We start from the raw sequence: 20,426 nt of genomic DNA on the forward strand, positions 1-20,426 counted from the left end.
TTCCTTCCTTCCTTCCTTCCTTCCTTCCTTCTTCCCTCCCTCCCTCCCTCCCTCTCTCCCTTCCTTCCTTCCTGGCTTCTCTTTTCAGCAGAGATTTGAGTAGTCTAGACTGGCCTTGGACTTGTCACGTAGTGAAGCATGACCCTAAACTTCTGATCTTCCTGCGCCCTCTCTCCCAGTGATGGGAGTGCAAATGTGTGCCACATCTGGCTTTAAGGGAGAAATTCCTATAAATAGAAAAACAGAATAAATACAATGGGTTCTCATGCACCCTTCACCCAGTTTTAAAAAATTGTCAGCCCCGGCTCTCATCATTTTATCTTAACTTCCACCATTTCGTCCTCCTTCCTGAAGCAAATCCAATGGACTTCGACAGTTGTATCCTTTCTGTGGTAATTTTCAGTGCTTGGGGCTAAAGCATTTCCATCCTAAGAAATGTCCAGGACAAATTTTTCCAGGGGTAGAAAGGACATCTCTAGACATTTGAGGTCCTGTCTAGATATTGATGGAGTCACATGATGCGCTCACTGTTTGTGTCTCCCCAGTGTGATTTTACCCTGCTAAGTGGAGTGATGTTTGTTTTCACCAGTGTGCTAGTGATCTACGGGATTATTGCACTTGTGATTCGAGCATACGTAAGTGACCTTCATGAAGTACTCAAAATGAGGGAAGTGCTGCCTTTGCTGGCACAGGTCCCTTGAGAAGCAGGCATGGTGTTGGGGCTAAGCATGGAAGGATTTTATTATCATTCTTACCATTACCTGTGGTGATGGGGATTGAATTCAAGGCCTTGAGCCATCAGGCAAGCACCCTTACCTCTGAGCTATGTGCCCAGCTTTGAGAAAGATGTCCTTGAGATCAGAGACAAGTGGCAGCAGTGGGTACAGTCCAGCAGCTTAGCAGGGAACAGTGCACTCCTGCCCTGTCATCCAAATCCACGGACAGGAATCTAGTAGCTGCCGTTTCCCGGCAGGGTCTTGAGGGGATCCTGACCTGTGTGGTGGACGATGTCTTCTGCATGCAGGTGCTGCTTGCCTGAGGCCAAAGTGGGAGAAAGGCTTCTTTAGCTCAAGGTTCCAGTACTGACGCACAGGAGGTGGCTTAGTGCCTACCACCCAGCTTGCTCTTCAGTGAGCATTCACCGAGGTCTTATTAAGTCTCAGACATAGACCTGGTGCATGTTTTCCACTGAGCGCTCACATTCAGCTCTCACAACATTCCTGAACAATGACAATGCTTCTCGGGCTGGAGAGATGGCTCAGAGGTTAAGAGCACTGACTGCTTTCCCAGAGGTCTTGAGTTCAAATCACAGCAACCACATGGTGGCTCACAGCCATCTGTAGTGGGATCCAGTGCCCTCTTCTGGTATGTCTGAACACAGTGTATTTACATACATAAAATAAATAAATTAAAAAAACAATCTTTCTTATTTATTTGATAGATGGTCAAATAGGCTCAAGGGACTTTAATTCATCCAGGGTCCCCAAGGAGTGAAGGGGTAGAGGTGGCAGGTTTGTGACTCTTAGGCTTTGTGCACAGTCTGTCTCTGGAGTAGAAGTGGACATACATACACACATGCATACATGCATACATACATACATGCACACATACATATATACATGCATACATGCATACATATATGCATACATACATACATGCACACACACATACATACATGCACACACACATACATACATGCATACATGCATACATATATGCATACATACATACATGCATACATACATACATGCATGCATACATACATGAATGGTATGCCCTATGGTGTCTATGAATGTGGAATATGGAAACTCTGCCTGGGACCTGGAACTATTTGACTAAAGTTCCAAGGCCAACTTATTCAAATGTTGAACCAAAGCATTTATTTGGCAGCAAGTGACGTTCTTACATCATCTTTAAGACTTGTGACCTGAAGTTCTGCCTGGGCTCATTTGGTTGGATGAATAATCATGTTTGTTATAGCCAGGGAGGTGGTATCTACATTTTGTGGAAAAACTCTTAAGACATCACAAAGCTGTGCCTAGTGTTTTTTGCTTTTGTTGCTTTTGTTGCTTATTTGCTTTTTGGAGACAGTCATACTATGTAGCCCTGGATGACATGTAACGCACTGTCTAGGCCAGGCTGGTCTCGAACTCACAGAGATCAACCCTTCTTCGGCCTCCCTAGTGCTAGGATTATAGGCGTTTGCTAGCCCACTTGGCACAAGGGCGTATATTAACAGTTACTCAGTGAGTTCTATAGGTCTTTGCACTATCCTGTTTGAGAAGACTATTGTCTCCTGTAAGACAGACAGATCTCATTTCCAGTCTCAGTTTCCTCTCACAAGCTTCTCCAGGCTACAGTTTTACACATGCGTCATCGGAAGATCACTGTCCCATCAGCTGGTCCACTGCTTGCAGAATGGCTTCTGCTTGCAGAATGGTTTCTGTGATCTTTCCTTCCCCCTTCCTGACTAGGGAGCGTGTGATCCTTGTGTTTCTAGAAACCCCTTTTGCCGAGGGAGGGCAGGTTTTCTAGAAGAGTTAAGGCATAGGAAGCAAGCTTATGTAATGGATTGTCTTTGCCTTGCCCCCAAGGAATTGGAAGCACCCACGTGGTAATTGTGAAGATCAGCACATCCTTTGAGTGCTTACCCGAATTAAGTGGGGGATTGGGGCAGCCATGGTGGGAGGTGGTGGTGGGAGGACGTGGTGATGGTGGAGTGGTGGGGTGATGAGATTCAGGAAGAGCCAGTTCCTACAAGCTTGCTGTCTTTGTAAAGGGTCCTTATCAGAGAGCGGGGACTCAGTAAGCACTTCCCCCATTCCATGTTGTGTGAAGCTATAACCCTTTCTTTCTGTGCAGTGGTTGCATCTGGTGTACTCAGCGCTTGGAACACTGCTCTTCTCCATAGTAAGTTCTGGTTTACCTCTGTGCCAAAGACCATGGTGTATATACACTCACAGGGCCTGTGCTGGTCAGTGGAGTCACACGTTCTCTAGAAACACTCCAACAACTCTAATCCAAGAAAGCATCAGGTTCTGGGGCTGGGGCTGCCTCTTAGGGGAGACTGCTTTCCCGGCATACAAAGGACCTTGAGTTTGGTCCCCGGCACCACACAGACACAAAGGGTAATGACAGGAACAGGGAAAGATCACCTTCAGAGACGGGATCATGTAGAAGCCTCAAAGATCATCAGCACAAGGTGTGGCTTCGTGTGGTTAGAGCACCTACCTTGTCACTTCTCATACCAGGAGCTCTGGAGAGGGCGAGAAAAGGCCCCTGCAGACGCCTCTGGGAATCCCTTTCTTTCCCGTTAGTCCCATTGAGACAGGTCTCTCCCTGAACCTGGACCGGGGCTTACAGTCAGTCAGCCCTCTCTCCAGCCTTGACTCATGCCTGGCTACGGTTGGCTTTTTGTTTGGCTGGCTTGTCTGGTTGTTTGGTTAGTTTTTGGTTTTGGTTTGTTTGTTTTTGTTTCTTTACCTGGGTTCTGAGGCTCTTCTGTCTTGGCTTTGGCAGCAAGTCCTTGTACCCACTGAAGCTTCTTAGGCATTGAAGGGAAACAAAGTAAAGACACGGTTTTACTGTGTAGCCTGAAGTTTGCTGTGCAGGCCAGCTTAGACGCAAACTCAGAATCAGAAACCTGCGTTTCTGCCTGAGCACCCAGAGTAAGGGCCAAAGAAGTATTTTTTTCATCATAAAAAATTCTGAACATACAAATTGAAAGGCTAATGAGTCCCATGTCCCACATGATGTCACCAAATGACCCACGTTAGCTTCCTGTCCATCACTTTCTTGTGTCACTGCTTTTAACAGTCATGAAAGATCTAGGCAAGAGAGTAAGTGTGTGTGTTGGACTTTCTCACCTCTCCTGTTACCTGATTTGTGTCCATCTCTCTTTTCTTCTGTGACCTAAGCCTGCATCAGTCTGTTTTAGGCTCAGTTCATTTCCCACGAAAGTAGGTTGATTCAGGAAGAATAAAAACTCTTGTAGAGTCAGACAGGCCACCCAATACCAAAGAGTGGAGGAAGACCTCTGTGTGTGTGTATGTGTGTAAATGTGTATGTACTTGTGTGAATGTGTGTACATGCACATGTGTGCATATGTGTGTGTGTGTGTGTGTGTGTGTGTGTGTGTGTGTAAGCATCAGTGGGTTTGAATCCAGGCTGGAGTTCAGCTGTCTTAGATGGTACCCAGAGCCTTTGTTCCCTTGGATGGGACAAGATATAACTGGATCCCTGCTCATCTCATTCTCCTCACTCCCAATCACCTAATCAAACTGTGAAATGGCTGAGACTTTATCTCTCTTATGAAGAGTACTGAGATTAACTCTGGGATCTTCTGAAGGAAGAGAAAAGTCCTTGTTCCTCTGTCAGGGCTCCAGAGGGAGAGAAGGATGCTCAAGCCTTTTGTGTGACCAAACACTTTCGTGTGCTTGGGGTGGAGATGCTGGAGTGAGCCTTGGGGGCGGGGCCCAGCAAACCAGGTGAGGTACACCCCCCAGCCGCCTGCCCTTCTTCCCTCCATGGTTAGATTCAGTCCTGCCCATCCCACATTCCAAGAGATAAGACTTGCTGTGACTCTGCATGAAGCCCCACACTGACTTCCATCCTGAACCTCCCTTCCGTTCTGACTCTTTTATTTTAAATAAAGATTTATTTATTTATCATAATAGAGTACACTGTAGCTGTCTTCAGACACTCCAGAAGAGGGAGTCAGACCTCGTTATGGATGGTTGTGAGCCACCATGTGGTTGCTGGGATTTGAACTCTGGACCTTCGGGAAAGCAGTCGATGCTCTTACTCACTGAGCCATCTCTCTAGCCCCTGTTCTAACTCTTACTCTTTGAAGCCTGACTGGAAGTAAGCAGCCAAGGACAGTGGGAGCCTGAGTTTCTTGGGACAGGTTTCACAAAGTGAATGCCATTCTAAACTGTTTTTTTTTTTTTTTTTTTTTTAACCATGTAAAACTTCATTATTTAGTGAAGTCTTGGACTCTCTGCATGGAGCTGGTCTCTGAGTCTAGTCCACACCCAATGGCTGAGAGGTCATTGCTCCTTTCTTCCTCCCATGTTCCTCCTGCAGCCCAGATCACCATCTTGTACTGGGCTTGAGGGGGAGAGAGGGCTCAGCTGAGGTGAGATACGGCTTGGGGAAGAGTCGTCTTCTCCACTCTCTGTCTCAGGCACACAGAGGTCAAGGTTCGCTATCACCCAAGCACCTAAGACACAGCCCATGTGCTGGGGCTAGGAAGCAGCTTTGGTTGCCCAAGCTAGGACATGGGGAAGTCACAGATGCAGGGCACCTTGCAGTGATGTGTCCCTCTTGCCCAGCTAGTCCACATCATTGACAAAAGGCACAAAGGCCTTAGAAAGGCACAAAGGACTTGGAAAGCAAAGGAAGTTTACAGAGTTGGTTCTCTGGGCTTCGGGAGGAGGAGATGCTTTTGCTCACGGAGAGCAAGCTAAGATGACCTCATCAAGGACTGAAGTTCTAATAGTGTACTCAGCTGCAACTGACCCCCTGCATCTTTTCACTTCTCCCTATCTATATCCCCTCTTGTTTCCCTCCTTTTCCCCCCATTTTGAGACCCAGTTTCATCTACCCCAGGTTAGCCAAGAACTTATGTAGTTGATGATGACCTTGACCTTCTGACCTTCCTGTCAGAATGCTAGAATTGGGAACATGTATTACCACACCATCTGTGTGGTCCTGGGCTGAAACCCAATGCTTCTTGTGCTATATAGAGATGATTTCTTCTTTCTCTTTAAGTACCTGGTGATGGACGTGCAGATGATGGTGGGGGGGCACTACCATTATGAGATAAACCCCGAAGAGTACATTTTTGCTGCTCTGAACATCTACGTGGACATCATCAGCCTTTTCATTTTCATTTTGGACCTGATTGGACGATAGCTGATGGCCAAAGCCAGCTAAGGCCCAGAAGAGGAAAGGTGGGACACCTGTGGTGTGTCGCCAGGCTCAGGCGTACAGCAGTGACCACTTAAAGACCCTTTCGATAGTCAATTATTTATTTATCAATTTAACTGTATGTCAAAAGAAGCTAAAAATTCAGTAGATGGTAGCTATAGCTGTTATAATTTTGTTTCCCTTGACATATGGCAAAAATTTCTTATTCATATAGAAATATTTCAGATTCCTATAAATTCAGAAAAAGAGTATCCTAATCATAAGCTGACGTGCATTTGGAAGGTCCTCAATGCTTTGTTGAAGTTTTCCAGGTACAATTTAAAGCTGTGAGCACCAGCTCTACATAAATAAAGCCGACTGTAGAAAACCCCTGGCACTTCCCTCTCTCTTCATTTGGACATCGTGTGGGCATAGTTTAGCATGTGACCTTTTTTCTTTAAGAGAAGGACAACCCCAAGCATTCTGTCTTTCTCCCTCTTTCCACAGGCAGACTAGAGAGAATACTTTCTATCAGGTAAGGAGGTTAGAGGCCCGGCAGGCACGGAGGGGCAGCTGCATGCCACCAATCAGCCCGTACCTCTGTGCTTCACTCAGGAACCACCTCCGAGTGGTGGGGACAACCCGCCTACTTTGAAGCCTTCAAACATCTTAAACTTCTTTTTTAATCTTGATAAACATAGGTCAACAACCCCACTTTAGCAGTTTTGGTTTGCAGTTAAGTAGTGTTGCATGTATTATTGTGAAACCAATCTCCGCAATGTTCCCAGCCTGAAAATGAAAACTGAAACTTTACATCCACTGTATATGCCAGGGTTCTTCAGGAACAGAACTAATAGGATGAATCTATCTATCTATCTATCTATCTATCTATCTATCTATCTATCTATCTATCTATCTATCTGTCTGTCTGTCTGTCTGTCTGTCTGTCTGTCTGTCTGTCTGTCTGTCTGTCTCTATCTGGATGGCTTAACAGTTGTAGTTCAAGCTAGTCCAATGCTAGCTGTCTACCAACAGAAGGTCCAATAATCTAGTAGTTTTTCATTCTACAGAGCTGGGTGTCTCAGCTATCTTCAGTATACGTTAGAATCCTGAAGAAGTAGGCTGTAATTCCTGTCATTGGAGGAGTGGACTCGCCTGTGAGCATAAGCAGGCAAAGAGAGAAAGCTTCCTTCTTCCATGTCCTTTACATATGCTGCCAGCAGAGGGTGTGGCCCAGATTAAAGGTGGGTCTTCCCACCTCAAAAGATGCAGATTAAAAGTGGGTCATCTCACTTCAAATGATTTAATTGAGGGAAAAAAAATCTCTCACAAGTGTGTCTAGCCACTTAGGATTTGTTTTAGTAAATTCCCGATGAAGTCAAGCTGACAACCAAGAATAGTCATCACAAGTCCACTCCTTGTCAGCTTGACACAAAACCATACCTCCTTATCTCATGCTTAATGCCCAAATGAACAGAAACCAGGACATAATTATACCTAACACGATATAACTATCCATGTAAAATCACAAGTGCATTACATATTTAACAAGGTCATAATTATACCTAACGTGATATAACTACAACCACAGACATCAATTTTAGAATAGGTGGCAATGTTCCTTGAGGAGCACATTCATTTGGTATCTCAAAACTAAACCATTGTGGTTGGAGGGAAGGCTCAATGGTTAAGAGCACTGGCTGTTCTTCCAGAGGACCTGGGTTCAATTCCCAGAACCTACATGGCAGCTCACACCTGTCTGTAACTCCAATTCCAGGGGACCCGACACCTTCACACAGACATACCCAGGCAAAACACCAATCAATGGATATAAAATAATAAGTAATTTAAAAAGAAAATCTTAACCTTTCTCTCCCTCTTTCTTTCCCTCCCTCCCTCTTCTTGTGTTGTTTTGAAACAGGGTTTTACTGTGTAGCCTTGGCTGACCTTGACCTCACTCTGTAGATCAGACTGGTCTCGAACTCACAGAGATCCACCTGCCTCTGCCTCCTGAGTGCTGGGATTAAAGGCATGTGCCACCACTGCCCGGCCATTGATACTCTCTTAATAACACAATAAAGAGAGGCCAGCCTGGTCTACAAAGTGAGTTCCAGGACAGCCAGGGCTATACAGAGAAACCCTGTCTCGGAAAACACACACACACACACACACACACACACACACACACACACACACACACACACGCGCGCGCGCGCGCACACACACTAAAGAAAGCAAGGAAAGAAAATACATATATGTACAAACACATTCTTAATACAACAGACTCATGTCAATTATAATAATCCTCATGTCTGCAACTGGTCATGTGGCCTTAGCTGGTATTTATAACTACCTTTTACTACCCGTTCAGTATTTTCTCCACCTGCAGCACTTCAGCAGGCCCTGGTTCTTTCCCTGGAGGAGCAACTCACACCTTCATTCCTAGGGGTCTGTGCCCTTCGTCATCCATGCCTGGATTAGGTGGTTGTAGCGTCCCATAGACTTTAATCATGGGACATGGTAACACCGGGAGATGCGCTGAAGGATCTCCTGCACTGCAGACACAGTCACCCTGACCTCCAGTGTAGAGAAACAGTCCATGCACCCCTCGGTAATCTGAATCAGTCACCCCTTCTAGCACTGTTACTCCTTTCTTAGCTTGCTGGCTTAAGGGCGTCAGAGGCCCAGAGTGGTGAGAGGGAAGTCTAAACTTCCAGTTCCATGGACTATTTGTTGTGGCTCCTGGCAGGAGTGCTCCCAGCTCTGGAATCAAAACTCATTGGCCAGCAAAAATTATCATCACAGGAACAAGAAACAATTTTTCTAGTGGGTCACTAGGGTGGTGATAAACAGAACTATTCCATTTTCCACCCCCTTGATACCTGGACCTGTGGATCCTGACTACGGGACAAATGGTATCATATACATGACGCTGATTCAAAGCATATACCATCTTCTGGAGAACTCTGCCCCAGTCCTCCATGCTGCTGCCACCTAATTGGTACTGTGACTGTGTCTTCAAAGGGCCATTTAATCTATCAGGCCTGCTGCTTCAGGATGCTGGTAAAACTGGCAAGCCCAGTGGATCATGGGCCCACCATTACACTTCTGTGGCTTTGAAGTGAGGTCCTTGGTCAGAAACAATACTACGTGGAATACCATGACAGTGGATAGGAAGAAATTCCGCAAGTCCACGGATGATAGATTTTGCAGAAGCTTGCATTCTGGAAAGGCAAATCCCTAACCAGAATAAGTATCTACTCCAGAAAGGATAAAGTGCTGTTTTTTCTACAGAGGCAGTGGTCCGTGTAGTAAACTTGCTACCATGTCCCTGGCTGGTCACTTTGGGAAGTGGTGCCACATCTAGGGCCCAGTGTTAGTCTCTGCTGTTGGCAGACCTGGCACTCAGCAGCAGCTGTAGCCAGGCCAGCCTTGGTGACTGGCTGCCTATGTTGTTTGGACATGGAAGAGAGCAGCCTCCTGAATAACCTCCATCTCGACCACCATGGCCACTTTACTTATGGGCTCATTGTATCATGACAGGAATGGCTGGGCAAAGATGCTGACTGTCCACAGAATCGTGTTTTCTTGATCATTGAACGCCCCCTCTGCTGAAGGTCACCCTTTGATGAACATTAATATGGGACACAGTACCTTCACAATTTTTTTTTTTTTTGCCTATTTGGAGAGATCTAACCACATACTTCTTCCCCAGATGTCTTTCATATCAATTTTCCAATCATGTTCTTTCCAAGTTCCTGTACATCCTGTCAGTACATTAGGCGATGACCCATGAAATGGAATACTTGCACATCTGGCCATTTTTCCCTCCAAACAAAATGACCTTGCGTGCTGCCCACTGTGAAGATTTCCCTTCGGTGGTATCTTTCATAGGTGTCCCGTGTAATATTCCAGCTGTCCACTTCCAGATGTTGACTGAACAATGTACAGAATCATCAGTAAACTAGGCACTAGTCTTCACACCATCAGTCAACCGATCTTGGCACACCCCAAGAAGTTACAGGAGCATGTTTGGCAGCAGATGGCATTGTAACAGGAGTTACATATAGAAACCATAGGCATTTAGGCAACTTCTTCATGTAACTTGTGCCTTCATGACTTTCTCAGGGTTGATCACACATATATCATTTCCATTTGATAAAGGATTGCTGCTGTGAATATCCTGCTTTATGAATTAGTGGGTCAGAGAATACCCAGCTCAGACTGCATGGTAACTTAGTGTTCCATTGTCAAATGTTCAATTTCCACTAAGGCTCAACAGTAGCAGGCTAAGAACTGCTTCTTAAAAGGAGAATAGTTGATAGTTGTCTTCAGGTGGTGCTCCGAAATCCCAAAGGTCTCTTCTCTAGTTCACCTATAGTGGCCTGCCAAAGGCTCCAAACAGCATCTCTCTCTGCCAATGACACTTCAGGCAACATTGAGTCTGCTGAATCGTATGTTCCAACTGGTAGAGCAGCCTGGACCTGTTGAAGAGCCCTCTCCTCTTCCAGGCCCCACACAAAACTAGTAGTTTTCTGGGTCACTTGGTATAAGGGCAGGAGTGACACATCCAAGAGAGAAATGTGGTACCTTTGGAGTCCAAATTAAACGTGCTTCTTTCTTGGTGGTGAGAGGGGCCAGGTGCAGTAACTTATCGTTCACCTTAGAAGGAATATCTTTGAATGCCCCATACCACTGGACTCCTAAGAATTTCACTGGTGTAGAGGGCCTTAGCGACCCCTTGAATTTTGGATAGATTTATTTTCCATTCTCTGATGCTCATATGGGTTGCCAGAGTCGTTTCTATCTCCTATTCACTTGGCTCAATCATCATAATATCTATCTATCATCTATCTATCTATCTATCTATCTATCTATCTATCTATCTATCTATCTATCTATCTATCTATCATCTATCTATCTAACTGTAAAGGTATACTGCTGGCTTTGCCAACTGAAAGCAAATGTCATCCAGTGGTCTTTATGGGCAGGTACCGAAAAGAAAGGCATTTGCCAGATCAATGGCTGTATACCCTGTACCCTCAAGCAGGGGTACCACATCTTGTACAGCAGCTGCAATCGGAGTCACTCCCTGATTGGATTTTCGATAGTCAAGTGTCATTCTCTACAATCCATCAGTCTTCCACACTGGCCAGATAGGAGAGTTAAAGGGAGATGTGTGGGAAACACACCCCTGCATCTTTCAAGTCCATGATGGTGGCATTAATTTCTGTAGCTACTCAGGGATGTGACACTGTCTTTGATTCACTATTTTGAGTAGCAGGGGCAACTCTGAAGGTTCCCATTTAGTTTTTCCAGCCATAATAGCCCTCCTTCTATGGGTCAGGGAACAAATGTGAGAATTATGCCAACTTCTACATGTGTTTATCCCAAGTACACAGTCTGGGACTTTGGAACATAGACACAGGGTGAGTTTAGAGACTCATTGGATCTACATTAGTCAGACTTCAGCCAAACTCCATTAATAACCTGACCTCCATACAACCCATACTTTAACTGGAGGAACAAAATATTTCTTGGGTTCTCCTGGAAGTCAGTATCAATTCACAACCAGACTCCTGAAAGTCTGATTGCTTCCTTTCCTCCAGTGTGCAATTAGCCTTGTTACAAGGCCATAAGTCCCTCTAATGAAGGACAGGAGAGAGACTAACAGTAAGGTTTTAGGTGTTTTATTATCAAGGTCCTTCCTCAGGAAAACCTGTCTCCTCATTCAAGGGGTCCTGGGTCTGCAAACTGGCTCAAGTCTGGAAACTGGTTCATGGCCGAGATTCCCTTTTGCCATGGTCTAATGGAGCTTTTCTGTTGTTTGAGGAGAAAAGATACAAAAATGCAGTAGGCTCCTTTTCATGCTTGGAAACACCATGGTTGATTAGCTAGTACCAAAGGCCCGCACAAGTCATGCCACCATAAAAATCACTTAGCCTTGGGCTGGCCAGTGGTTCTCCCCCTGTGGGTTGCAATCCCTTTGGGGGGTCAGATGACCTTTTGCTAGGAGTCCCCTAAGACCACCAGAAAACAAGTATTTCCCATGGTCTTAGGAACTGAGTTAAAGGGTTGCAGCATTAGGAATGCTGAGAACCGCTGGAGTCAGACCGTTATGAACATTGCTTTGTCTATGCTGCACATTACAGTAACTATGGCCATCTTGCCTTTGTTGGTTCAATGCTGCCACCTGGCCCCTGCCACTCCGGGGCCTAATTAAAACCACTGCATTAAACAGATCGGCAGTGTCTGTGACTCAGGTCCTGCATGAGGCAAAGGCAACAGCAAAGCTCTGCAGATGTGTTGGTACCAGTGCCACCATTACAGGCTCAGTGAAGGGCATGTCTGTGGGCCTGCCCATTGTGGCAGATATGATTTTACACAGGGCATCCACTCTAGCACTGCAATTTCCCTGAGCCTTAAAATCCTTTCACAAACACAAGGGACATGAGGCATCTCCAACTCCTCTTCAGCAGGCCATCTTTTGACAAATGCTTCAGTCAGCCATTCACACAAGCTTCTGACATGTTTAAAAACAAAACAAAACTGCCAGCTTCCATATCTAATCTAGAATCTCCACTCAGTAACCCAACCTGATCCACTTTTACGTTCTCTCCAGGATCACCCCACCCCATCCCATTCCTACACACACTCCCTAGGTTTCTGCTTGAATGGATTCACAATCATTAAGCTCTTTTGTAGTGTAGCCCAATTTATTGTGGACTATAATTTCCCTCTCCCCTCTGGGAGCCTGCTTTGCCTTGAGTCTGGTTATAGGTCTAGAGGCAACTATTGGTGGGCCCTGGGGGACATCAGTATTGTCTGGCATTTCCTTCTGAGAAAGTCACTACTGGTTCCTTTCCTCAGTCAAAGGCCCTATTTCAGGGGGTGGGGTGTGAGTATATCTTCTGCTGAGGGTGGAGACACTACTTCTCAGGTGAGGTAAACCCTCGAGAATCTGAAGATTCAATCTTCAATCTGAAGATTCTTAGCCTCAATGGCTCCTCCCACAAATCCCCATCCCAAGTTACAGGACCCCATTCTTTAACAACGAATGCCCTTATTTTAACCACGGACTCCTCCTGAGGCTGTGCTTTAAGTTCTTGCTGCAGTACAGTCAGCCTTATAACGAGGGCTTTGGCTTGATTTTCTGAGGCCTGTGGATTCTGAAAGGAAGATTCTTTTCCAGAGCACAATGATCACAATTGGTAACTCGGGATAATCAACTACGAAGTTTGTAAAAGAGTTCAACCATCCCTAACTTCAGGCAGGACTGCTTGGTGTTGGAGGAGAAGCCTGGATGGGGAGCTTATGCTCACCAGGAAGGAGAAAAGCAGCAGGTACAGCTAAGGTTGGGGTTTTGTTCCTTGGCTTTCTGGAAACTGTGGGTACCAGGCACCACAGGTGGCATACATACATACATACATACATACATACATACATGGAGGCAAACACATAAATAAACCAACAAAAGTGAGGATACTTCTAGCTGACATTCCAATATGGCTAAGTGAAATCCCACAAGGTTTCTTCCTTAGATGAAGAGCTATGGGCAACTAATGGCTGCTGAGGGAGGGAAAATCACTCTCCTCCAGGAATGAGCCCCCAGCTGGTCATCCAACCCCTGAGCCATCATCCCTAACCACATCTACAGGTAACACGAAACGGAGTCAGTGACTGTTTTAACATACATGTGCATCTAAGAAAAGTTAGAGGGCATGAGTTGGGGAGCAAGAGGGAGACACACAGGAGATGGGTGGGACAGAAATGACACACACACATCGATAAACTTCGCAAAAACAAATGAAATCGGTGCATCTAGAGGCTGCATCTGGCAAGAGGCAATGCTGGGCTGGGAAGCCTTCTGGTTCTGACTCAGCCTGTCTAAAGTACTGGAGTTTCTACAGGGTTCTACACTTGTTCCCGTTGGACCACCACAGAGGGCACTGTGGGGACTGGTGGAGGAGCAATTTACATATGTCACTATTACTTCTCTGTATGTCCCGTTACTCCCCTGAATGGGGGACTGACAGTTGTGAAACCAGTGGTGTGGGTGTGAGGTCACAACACATATTCCTTTATCCACTGTCTGGAGGCTACATTACACTGGATTGCCCACGGGACCCCACCCACTCGGGACCTTTAGCTTCTCCTTCCCCATTACAGGACATGTTCCAAAACATGTCCATTTCAGGAGCTGAGGCTGTGTCAGCTACAGGTAGTGTTGCACAGGAGTGCCAGGTCACACTGTTCCTCACCGAGGAGGATGGAGACCCCGAGCGGGAGAAGAGGTTAGCTGTGGGGAGCAAACGAATCAGCCCTGTCCCTGTAGCTCCAGAGCCTGCGCACTGACAGCTACTCTCTGTGGCTGTAGGCCTAAGAGCAATGTGCACACACCATCTCATTATTTGTCTAACCTGTAACCGTAAGGAGAGAGAACAGCCAGAACTGGTGCTCTAAGTGTAGTACATTCCTCATGCAGAGGGGTTTTCAGGTGTGACACAGCCCATGTACGGCTGGTTCCATCCAGGCCCATGTATTATTCCTGTGGGACTGCAGGCCTGGGGGACTGACACAAAACTGTGTGCACCCTGCAGGCGGAGTCTTTTGCCTCTGGACCTCAGTCTGCTGTCTTGCCTGCATGCCTAAGACTGAAGCAGTGTGATTACCCTGTAAGGACATAATGAAGTCCTAGACCCGAGTTGACAGGGACAACAGGATACTGAAGATTTTCTGGAAAAGAAACTAGGAGTCCTAAGAACATGTCCACGGGAGTTTCTGAACCCCGGAGTAGAGCAGAGAAAGTTCCCACCCAAGTGGTGGAGATGAAGTGAGGAATGAAGGAAACCTGTGGTCCTGTTAATGAATACAAGTTAAATTAATGTTTAGAGGAGTGGTTTTCAACCTATGGGTTGCGACCCACTAGGAGGCGGGTGTCAAATGACCCTTTCACAGGGGTTGCCAGAGACCATCAGCGAACATTTTACTTCTGATGGTCTTAGGAACTGAGACACTACCCCTCCATCCATCTTCAGGTGGGCTTGCCCACACATGGATTCGCCCACATACCTGCAGCTGTATTAAAGGGTCGCAGCATTTGGAGGGTTGAGAACCACTCACTGGGTTAGAGGCTTAACTACTAGGGTAAGAAGTGAAATTACTCTGGCAAGTAGGCAGGCAGAGAAAAGGGCATTTTTTTTTTTTTTTTTTTTTAATGGCACACAGCGGTTTTGCGGCTTTAGCCAAAAGGCAGTGTGGCCCTGGCTACTTGGCCCCGAGTCATTCATTACGTCAATCATACCCAAAATAAGAACCCTGATCTCTCATTTCAAGCTTTGCACAGATCAAACACAAAAGCAAAGTTCTGCCTGAAGGTATGAGCAAGCCACTGACAAAGCGCAGAGGCAGGAAGCACAGTGCAACAGGCACTGAGGGTGACAGAGACTGACAGGCTAGAAAGCTCTAAGGGTCAGGCTCTCTGATGCTGAGCCCAGAGCCACAGAGAGGAGCTGTCAGTGCGCAGGCTCTGGAGCTACAGGGACAGGGCTGATTTGCTTGCTCCCCTTTAGCTAGTCTTTTTCTCCTGCGCAGGGTCCCATCCTCCTTGGTGAGGGACAGTGTGACCTGGCACTCTTGTGCTACACTATGGGTAGCTGACACTGCCTCAGCTCCAGAAATGGACATGTTTTGGAGCATGTCCTGTAATAAGGAAGGAGAAGCTAAAGGTCCTGAGTGGGTGGGGTCCTGAGGGCCACCCCATATAACGTGGCCTTCAGATCCAAATGGATAATAGAACTGTATTTCACAGCAGTCTCAAACACACAGATGTGCAGGCATACAAGGAGTCCAAAATGAGTTTCTTGCAGCTACTATCTTGCGTTCTTCTGTTCACTCTTGTGTATTTGTCTCTTAACCTGTTTATGAAGCGATGTCTCATGCAGGGTAGCTCTTATGCATGAAGCACCCAGTCAGACAGGAGACTAGGAGAGGCAGAAAGCCTGCCAAATTAGTTTCAAAGACTGAAGAGTAGTTCCTTCAAAAGCTTGGCTGTCCACTACCTTTGTCAGTTATAAGCAGAATTGAGTGACTAGCACGAGAGACTTTTTTGGGTGTTTCTTTACTAACTGTTGCAGGGCCCAATCTCCAAAATACTGAGGAAAAGGAAACAAAGCAGAAGACAGCCTGCTCCTAAAATACCTAATAAGATGTCTAGGTGAGAGCCACTGCTGTCTCTCTGGAAACATCCTCTACTGACCCTGAGGAGGCTACAGGAACTGACAAGGCAACAGGCTAAAGAGAAGATCCAACAGCTTACCTGGCTGAGGTGAAAGGAGACACTGAGGGCCGAGCACAGCACAGGGATAGCCTTTCCCTAGGTCAGCCCCAGCCCCGTCTCCACAGGTCCCAGCTCCTACCACAGCTTAATGTTTCAAGGTTTCACTCTATGGAGACAGACTAATTGTTTTAAAACGACCGCACTTCAGTAAGTGTCAGGTTCTAATTCCTGACGGGCCAGGCAAAAGGATATCTAGGATGAATATGAGAAGGAAGAGGAGACCAGAGGCTGCACCTCACGCTGAAGGAAGGACGCTCAAGTGGTTTCAGATCCACATGATGATGGGCAGAGGTAAGACGGCGGCAGGACGCTAAGGGACTCGGTGGTGGCCTGGATGTGTGCACTGAGGTGGGCTGTAGAGGGCTGTGCTCACTAGCAGGCAGAGAATGAAGTGGTGGGAAGCACGACATTTTATTCACATGGCATACATTTCTCCCTTCCAATTTCACAAAACAGATCTTCAAGTTCTATTACTTTTTCTCTGCTGGATTCCAAGGAAATCATAACATCTTCCTCATAAATTGATAGAAATGAAAATGAGCACTAAATTCACAATTTTAGTACACTGTCATCAAATGAAATCAAATTTATCGAATTTCATAATTTTAATACATTGTCATAGTGAAATCAAATTTACCTCTTGGGTATACAATTTTCAGCAAATGGGCTACTGTAAAAATATTAGGCACTATTCAATTACATAATAGAACCAAATTAATACTGTCATATTGGAGGGTATTTAATATAAAGCAAGATTTGCTTTCTAATTAGTTTTAAATGAAGTTTATAATTTAATGAGACAAAAATGGAAATAGTTTAAGTAATAAATGTTTAATCAAAGAATTTTACATATTATTAACAGCATTCATTTGGCCAAACATCTACAGGTCTGTAGAATCCTACTGTATATAAAGTGGGAATGTATCAAGTATAGACTATGAAAGTGCAAATAACAAGTCAAGGTTAGATTAACTTTTTTTTTACATTATAAAATTAACTTGTTTACAAAATAGGCTTTGCCAAACTTTATTATTGAATTGGAAAGTCAATGACTGTGTTAGTTTTAAAATATTTACCAAGGAAATACAAACTGGATAACCATAGTTTTTCCCACTCAGGAACCCAGCACATCATAACAGGCACTGCACAAGGTAAGGGAACAGGAAGTCCAGCACTCACGGATTTCCACAGGCACCCCTCCTCTCCATACACCCCCTCCACAGGCACCCCTCCTATCCACTGGGCACACCCTCTCCTCACCATGGATGTGCAAGATGCCTCTAGGGATGCAAGTGCTTTCTACTGGAAAAGTTATAGCTTGGTCTAGAAATTTTATGGGGTTCCTATTTTTAATCCAAATAAAAAATCCTTTAATGGACTATTTCAGTTTAATATACAGTAATACACTGTAGACAAAGTTAACATTTCCCCCCACTAACTTTAATAGGGATTCATACCAATGTTGTGACAACTGGAGGAAAAAAAAACATTGGGACTCTTGATATCCATGAACAATTACCAATTAAATACTCAAGTACAATGTCTTCTTGGCCATATGAAATCAAAGTACATGAATATTTCAAAAGCAAAGTTTGAAAAAGAGGTAATGAAAAACGATAATCGTGGATATCAATATTAAGGACAATCGTTCACTTGGCCTAGGACTTCCCTGTATACACTTAGTATCGAGGTTTTGGTTTCTGGTAACAGTGTGGCAAAGCACTCCAGTATGTTATGCTAGCTTCAATAATGTAAGTACAAGAGTCATTCCAACAGTTTACTCTAGTTTAATTACACACTGGACCATTGCATCGTAATTACAACTAAGACCAGTATTTCTTCACAGTAGGACACTGATAACTAGGAGGTTGAGTTTTCAATACTAAACAGTGATCCATCAGCAAATGAGTATTGCGCAAGAGAACAAACACAGCAGCATTTGCTATCTAGGCAACCAACCGAACACTTAGTTGTCATGGTTACTGAAAAGGCAAGGCCATGGGTGGTTTCATGGAGGTCTTTGCAATTCATAGCATAGTTACTTCAGAAAAGACATTGAGATTGGAATTACTGACTTACTTAACTGGCATCTATCCATTTAGGTTAGGCAAAGGCACGGTAACATGTTGCGTAGGATGTTGTATTGAATTATTTAATAACTGTGGGATTTACTGTAACTCATGAAAACTCCAGTTTTTCTATATTATAAAACACCATTAAAAGTAATTGCACCCGTTAGTAATTAGAATGCACTGTAAAACTGAGAAAACAAAGAACTATGATTGCACTTCCAATAAAGTGTCTCTTAAATACAGCACCGCTGTTGCTAATCAACTGTATTTTAATATTAAAATAAACTGTTTTAACAGCAGCATTAGCTTTAGTTTACTTAAGCTACAGGCTACATTTATTTAAATGCAGTCTCCATGGCAACAAAAGCCCATTAATTTCTGGACAGTCACTGCTACCGAGTGGCACCTTTTACTCCCGAGCACGCTGACACTGCCCTGGAGCACACCAGGATGCAGCACACCTCCCTGCCCTGTCAGTCAGCGCACGAGTCAGAGTTTGGCACAATTGGACTGTGAAGAGACATGAGAAGGAATCTTTGATCATGTGAAAAGGAAACCGCTCACTGTGGTAGACACAGCACTACAAGCAGCACGGACACCTCAGCTCACACTGCTTTGATGGACAACAGGAGGGAAGGAGGCCCCGGGAGAGGACACAGACACTGAGGACATGAGATCAGAACTGTCTGGCCCAACTTCTACAATGAAGAAAATGCCTCACTTCTATAAAAAAGAGGAAGCCACCTAAGGATTAAGGAGTAAGCTTTTGATTTAAATGGTCAACTAAGTACTGCCGACTCCAGGCTAGACAGAGCGCTGCGTTCTCCAGAATGTGGATGGCAACCCATTTATTCCATTGTGTTTTCTCCTGCTCCTTTTTGTCACTAAAAGTGGGGATAGACACAAAAGAAATTCCCTGTAAGGTTAAAGTCAGCACTGCAGCTATCATCTGAGGGAACTCCTTTGCATTCAATCCTAACATCAGTGGTTCATAACCGAGTTCAAATTAAGTGCATTAAAGTCTCTCTAAAGCATACGCCACCTCCCAGACCCCTGTACTGTGATTCACCCAGAGAACAAATGTGTGCGGTTCATACTGAATGTACTTGCTCGAGCCAGTCGCCTGAGGTCTGAGGGGTTTGACTGGCAGCATCTGGCCTGTCCCCCCGGCTCACTGCCTCGTTACTACTGTCACCAGCTTGAGACAACTCTTCCCTGGCCAGAATATTCTCTTCCAGAGGACTTTCTTCCATCTGGGTTCTTTCACCTTCATGAACACGAGCATCTTTGGACACTGAGTCTTCTGGTGGCACCAGTTCCGTGTCCCTCACACCTTCAGACCCATCTCTTATACAGGGAAGCTGAGGCTCAGCACTAACTTCTGTGGTTGCTGCTGGAGGGACCAGGGCGATACTCTGTGGGTTCATGTCATGGAACCAAGCCATAATATTGCCAAGAAGATTGTCATTGGCACCGGGGTCCTGGCCAGCTGAGTCAAGGTCACTGGAAGAGGGACAGAAATCACTTCTTGTCTCACTGAGAGGGTGTGAACTCAAAGTGTCAGTTGAAAATGGGTCACTGTCTGCTCCTAGTCTCATGAGACTGTCACCAAGCTCCAGCAGCTCCGAGCTGCTGAGCGCGGCCCGAGGACTCTCTGTGCTGCGGGGCACAGAGTCCAGTCGGGAAGGTAAAGATGTGCCTATGGCTCCGAGGGATGCTTCGTTACTAAGGAAGTCTCTGGTTTCTTCATCCATGGCCAGCCCAGACTCTTGCAGTGACAACTGGATGGCAAGGAGTATGTTGGGATCATCTTCATCCAAGGAACTCAGAGCCTGAGGCGACAGAAAATCAAACCACTTTAAAATGTGACAAAAGGAAACATTTTTAATCCAATCACATTTACCTGTCCTTTTTTTTTTTAAAATCACATAATAATACCATTTCTAATTCTACAAGTTATTTTACATATTTAAATCTTGCAATTTTCTCCTTGCCTTATAAAACTGAAGTACAAGAACCCCTTTGTACCCTATTGATCACTGAAACCAAACTTCTACCACAGAAAGAAGAAAAAGGAAACCAGCGAAAGAAAGCACTGGGCAGAG

The 20,426-nt window shown here is 45.3% G+C and overlaps 2 protein-coding genes across 8 annotated transcripts in view; one reads left to right on the forward strand and one right to left on the reverse strand.

Moving 5' to 3' along the window:
- Positions 1-6,300, forward strand: part of LOC110317133 (protein lifeguard 2) — a 21,830-nt gene extending 15,530 nt beyond the window's left edge. For both annotated transcript variants that reach the window (XM_021191526.1, XM_021191527.1), the window contains exons 9-11: positions 546-635; positions 2,863-2,910; positions 5,773-6,300. In XM_021191526.1, coding sequence (XP_021047185.1) covers positions 546-635; positions 2,863-2,910; positions 5,773-5,916 — 282 coding nt within the window. In that variant the 3' untranslated portion in view covers positions 5,917-6,300. The remainder of the gene's footprint in view (positions 1-545; positions 636-2,862; positions 2,911-5,772) is intronic.
- Positions 6,301-17,060: 10,760 nt separating this feature from the next.
- Ankib1 (ankyrin repeat and IBR domain containing 1) overlaps positions 17,061-20,426 on the reverse strand; it is a 93,112-nt gene continuing 89,746 nt past the window's right edge. For all 6 annotated transcript variants that reach the window (XM_021190256.2, XM_029535608.1, XM_029535604.1 and 3 more), the window contains one exon: positions 17,061-20,153. In XM_021190256.2, coding sequence (XP_021045915.1) covers positions 19,413-20,153 — 741 coding nt within the window. In that variant the 3' untranslated portion in view covers positions 17,061-19,412. The remainder of the gene's footprint in view (positions 20,154-20,426) is intronic.

The sequence above is a fragment of the Mus pahari genome, chromosome 2 (genome assembly GCF_900095145.1).
Source record: "Mus pahari chromosome 2, PAHARI_EIJ_v1.1, whole genome shotgun sequence".
NCBI lineage: Eukaryota > Metazoa > Chordata > Mammalia > Rodentia > Muridae > Mus > Mus pahari.